Below are 4012 nucleotides of genomic sequence, written 5' to 3'. Positions count from 1 at the left end.
TAGACACATGGCTAAGCGTTTTTAAAGCTGGACGCCAGGACTATTAGCACCTTGGAACCGTCGATACACGACTTGGTCAATCAGGCAGTCCCGTAGAACAAAATATCGGGGAACTATGTCTTAACAACGTTCATTCTCGAACGCTTCTGAGTGTGTTGCCTATATATTATCCCGATATTACGACAAAGAGGATGTTAAATAAGCCTAGCGAACTCTTTAAGTGTCAATAATCTTTGTGATCACTAGAATTATCCGATCGAACTTGCACAAATAACGTCAAAACCTTATACTGTACATTTTCAGCATAATCAAGCAGTCTCGTAAATCTCAACAAATAAGTTTTGAAGCCTTTGACATTTAATAACAGTGCTAAAATTAGCATTGTAATTTTTTGTAAAAGTAAAGCTTAGGCAACTTACTATTGTTTGTCAACTTAAAAGGTAAGATTTTCTAGAATTTGGAAGTGTTAAATGCCATGGTTTGTCGACAAACTCAAAAGCAAAACTAAAGAAGCAAAAAAAAAGAAGCTATCAACTAGTAATTCCTCCATAATAAGTAATTAAGATATGACTCACTATACGAAAACAAAACACAGCCAAATTAAAGTGCCCAATCAGCTTCTACACTTTACACTTTACACATCACACTTTCCCCTTACAACTAAGCATTGCATCAATGTATCTTCCACATTTCTTGCTTTCTTGTCAATTGTCATCGTTTCTACTTCAACATTATAGCTTAACCACAAACTAAATTTTCCTCTTTTTAGAGAACTCTAGAAAGTAAAGGATCTAGTCAATAACAAAAAAAAAAAGAAAAAAGAATAAAGAAACAAATAAAGCATGTAAATGATTTTTAAAATAGACCAAAAAGTTATTAAAAGGATATCAAAATTATTAAATTAAAAACAAAAGCTGCAAAAGAAATAAACAAAAGCTTAGTCTTTATCTAAACATAATCATAGTTATAGAACTAACTTATACAACAACATTAAAAAAGACCATTAAGCTAACATGCACGTGTAAAGCTTCGAACTACAAAACCACCTTTAAGTCATACGAGGCGTACAAGCAGAGTTCAAGGTCCTTTTGGTAATTTGCTATCACATTACCGAGCAACCGTTTGGATTCTCGTCGCTGAATAACTCAAACGAATCTGACGGTCGAGATGGATACGCGTTTTGATCGGACGGTTGATAGCTATTGTGCATGTAAGCGTACGAATACGGTGGTGGAGGTGTATAATACGACGCAGCGTCTGCACTTAACGGAAGTTGAGCAACGTTATAACTTACGCCGTACATGACCTGCGGCGCATAGTAGTTTGGTGCAGGATAAAGATACATATCGTGACGCGGCGGATTGTTATTGGGTATCTGATTGATTGAACGGTCGGGATCTTCTGTAGAGGGAGGAGGAAGTGATTGACTACGGGTAGGTTCACCGGTATGATTGTTGGTAGTGGTCACATTTTGCCCTTTCTTTTTCTTCTTTTTACCAACTTTGCCATTACCAGTTCCACCGGTTTCGTCAGCTTTCTTCTCTGCCGCCGGTGCCGGAGAATCCGCCGGTTGTGCCGGAGATTCTTCCTTGACAGAATCTTTCTGTTTAACAACGTCTTTTTTCTCCTCTTTCACCGGATCATTTTCAACGCCGTCACCGGAACCACACTCTTTGGCGTCGGGTTTTTCGGAAACCGGTTTCTCACATTTCCCGGCGTCGGTTTTTTCCGGTCTATCAGTAACGGAAGAGGTAGCTTCATCGGTTGTTATTTGCACTTTTTCTTCTTTCTTCTTCTTGTTCTTGTTTTTCTCTTTCGGGTCGACGGGTTTGGGTTTGTTTTCAACCGGGTCGGGTATCTCATCCGGCACTAATTCGGCGTTTTTACCAGCCTTGTGAAGCTTCTTTAATAGAATCTCCGGTGAGACGATCCCTATTACTGTGACTTTATGTTGCTTCACATCAATGTCCACTTTATAAACACCTGTAACCAAAAATTACAAGTATAATTTATAGAAGAAGTACGTATATAAAATAATGATTTTTATGTATATATAGAGTTATGTACCGTCAATGCTAGTAAGGATCTTTTTCACTTTTCTTTTGCAGCCTTCACAGTGAATTGAAACTTTCAAGCTGCATAACTACAAGTACAAAAGTAACTATAACTTAAAACTTTAAATTGAACGAGTATAAGAACTTGTGGAAACTATAATACAGTTATGTGCATGTAAGGGTAAGAACATACCTTGTATGGAAGTGGAAGAGGTGGTATGGTCGGAGGAGGAAGGTCTTGTTTGATTTGAGGGGATTGTTTTTGCTTCTGTTCTGTTTTCTTAGGTTCTGGTTTCATTTCTTCTGTTGCCATGACAGAACACAAAAGAAGGTTGTGAGGTCTTTGAAGGGATAGAGAAAGAGAGATAAAAGAGAGATAGGAGTGTGTGTTGGGGAAGGCAAAAGATTATGGGGGAATTCATTATGACTTTATTATAAAGGATGGGGATATGAGCTTTTTTCGCTGGTTTTTAAAATTTGTTTTACACTTTAGAAAATTGTAAAACGGTCCTCAAAGTTGCTAGTTTTTTCAAAAACAAACCACCAGTTTTTATAAAATGGTCTTCGGATCCAAAGTTACTCCCAAGAACTTCAAAATGGAATGTGTATAGAAGCGAATTTATAACCTTTACTTTACGCAATTAGTGCTCCTAATATTTGAGCTGAGTTTCGAGGATTTAGAAAACAGTCACTGTGGTAAGCTTGACAAATATGAAGCGAAGTGGCAGCAGATGATCAGATTCAGATGCCTCAACTGTAAGAAGTATTGTTCTTGTATATTAAGGTTTTGTACAGATCCCTATTTATAAGACTCGATGACTAGAGCTTATAGGTTAAACCATTTACAGAAGGTTCCTAAAACAGAGTAATCAAATATCCTAGACAAAGTAATCAAATATTGAGAATTGAATTAGAATCATTGACGTATCTCTAACACGCCCCATCAAGATGGAGGCATGTGAGTGACACCAATCTTGTCACAGAGTTGGAGGAACCGGGCGCGAGGTAACGGCTTCGTCAAGGCATCAGTGAGTTGATCTTTAGTGTAACATCCGTGTTCCGGAAATAGAGTTTGGGTTATGTTGAGTAAACCAAAAGAGTGGATTTTAATTAATTTTGGTTTGATTAAATCCTGTTTAATCAAATTAAACCAAAAACCCTTATTTCTCCTTCTAATTGTCGACACCTCCTCTCTCCTTTTAGTGCTTTTGTCGTCATTTTCGTCAGAAAGAGGGAGAGAAAGAGACATAACTCTTGGTTATTGAGTGTAAAGGAGAAAGAGAAGGAAATCAAGCTTTTTCCTTAGTGTTAAGAGAGAAACAGAACTGTCAGGGTTTGGGAGAAGGAAGATCCGACGGGTCAAATCGTTTTGAAAGGTATTGATTTTTGGTAGGGTTATAGCTAAGAAATTTTCGTACACTCGCCTTTTTACTGAAGTGAATTTGGATTAATATTCTAGGAGATATTGGCATTTTCGTGGGGCGTTTCTTCTCATTCGCGGATTGAGACCAGCGGGTGTTACGGGGACGATTGCGGTTTCATCTATAATCTGATCGTGCGAAAATTTTGTGGAAAGCTTCTGGACGTATATACCTTGCTTTTCACCGGAGGGATTAGAAAGTTAACGGTTCGTTTTGATTTCGTGGTTTCACTTGTGAGGTTGTTCTTTTCTATTTTTTTTCTCACAGTTTGTTTACAATATTTGTTTGTTGTTGTGATTGGTTGTAGGAACAAGTTTGGTTGTTCTTGGATATTGGAAAGCCTCTCATTTGGTTGTATTTAGTTTTGTGAATCACTTGTTAAGGTAAGTGCAGGACCATGGCTTATCTAAGCTGGAGATTTTTTCTAATCTGCTTGTTTATGTGTTGTTTGGCTTGTTGATTGTTGATTGATGATTGTTGGNCAATTGTGTGTGGCATGGAGTCCTAGAACATCCTCTTCGAGCCTTCAATGAGATT

The 4012-nt window shown here is 37.7% G+C and overlaps 1 protein-coding gene across 1 annotated transcript; it reads right to left on the bottom strand.

Moving 5' to 3' along the window:
• On the bottom strand, nucleotides 882–2480 carry LOC104787368 (heavy metal-associated isoprenylated plant protein 3-like). Its single transcript, XM_010512941.1, has 3 exons — nucleotides 2248–2480; nucleotides 2068–2143; nucleotides 882–1983 (listed from the first exon to the last, which is right to left on the bottom strand). Exons 1-3 carry the CDS (start codon nucleotides 2365–2367, stop codon nucleotides 1103–1105), a joined length of 1077 nt encoding a protein of 358 aa, XP_010511243.1. The 5' UTR covers nucleotides 2368–2480; the 3' UTR covers nucleotides 882–1102.

This window comes from Camelina sativa, chromosome 5 (genome assembly GCF_000633955.1).
Source record: "Camelina sativa cultivar DH55 chromosome 5, Cs, whole genome shotgun sequence".
In the NCBI taxonomy this organism is placed as follows: Eukaryota; Viridiplantae; Streptophyta; class Magnoliopsida; order Brassicales; family Brassicaceae; genus Camelina; species Camelina sativa.
Note: the sequence above shows the minus strand (reverse complement) of the source record. Positions and strands in the feature narration are given on the sequence as shown.

What these genes read in the sequence shown, in the direction of transcription:
- LOC104787368 (XM_010512941.1), bottom strand. Translation starts at nt 2,367, where the DNA reads ATGGCAACAGAAGAAATGAAACCAGAACCTAAGAAAACAGAACAGAAG. An exon ending in CTCTTCCACTTCCATACAAG is followed by an intron (nt 2,144 to 2,247) that starts GTATGTTCTTAC and finishes TTGTACTTGTAG; the next exon opens with TTATGCAGCTTGAAAGTTTC. An exon ending in GATCCTTACTAGCATTGACG is followed by an intron (nt 1,984 to 2,067) that starts GTACATAACTCT and finishes TTTTGGTTACAG; the next exon opens with GTGTTTATAAAGTGGACATT.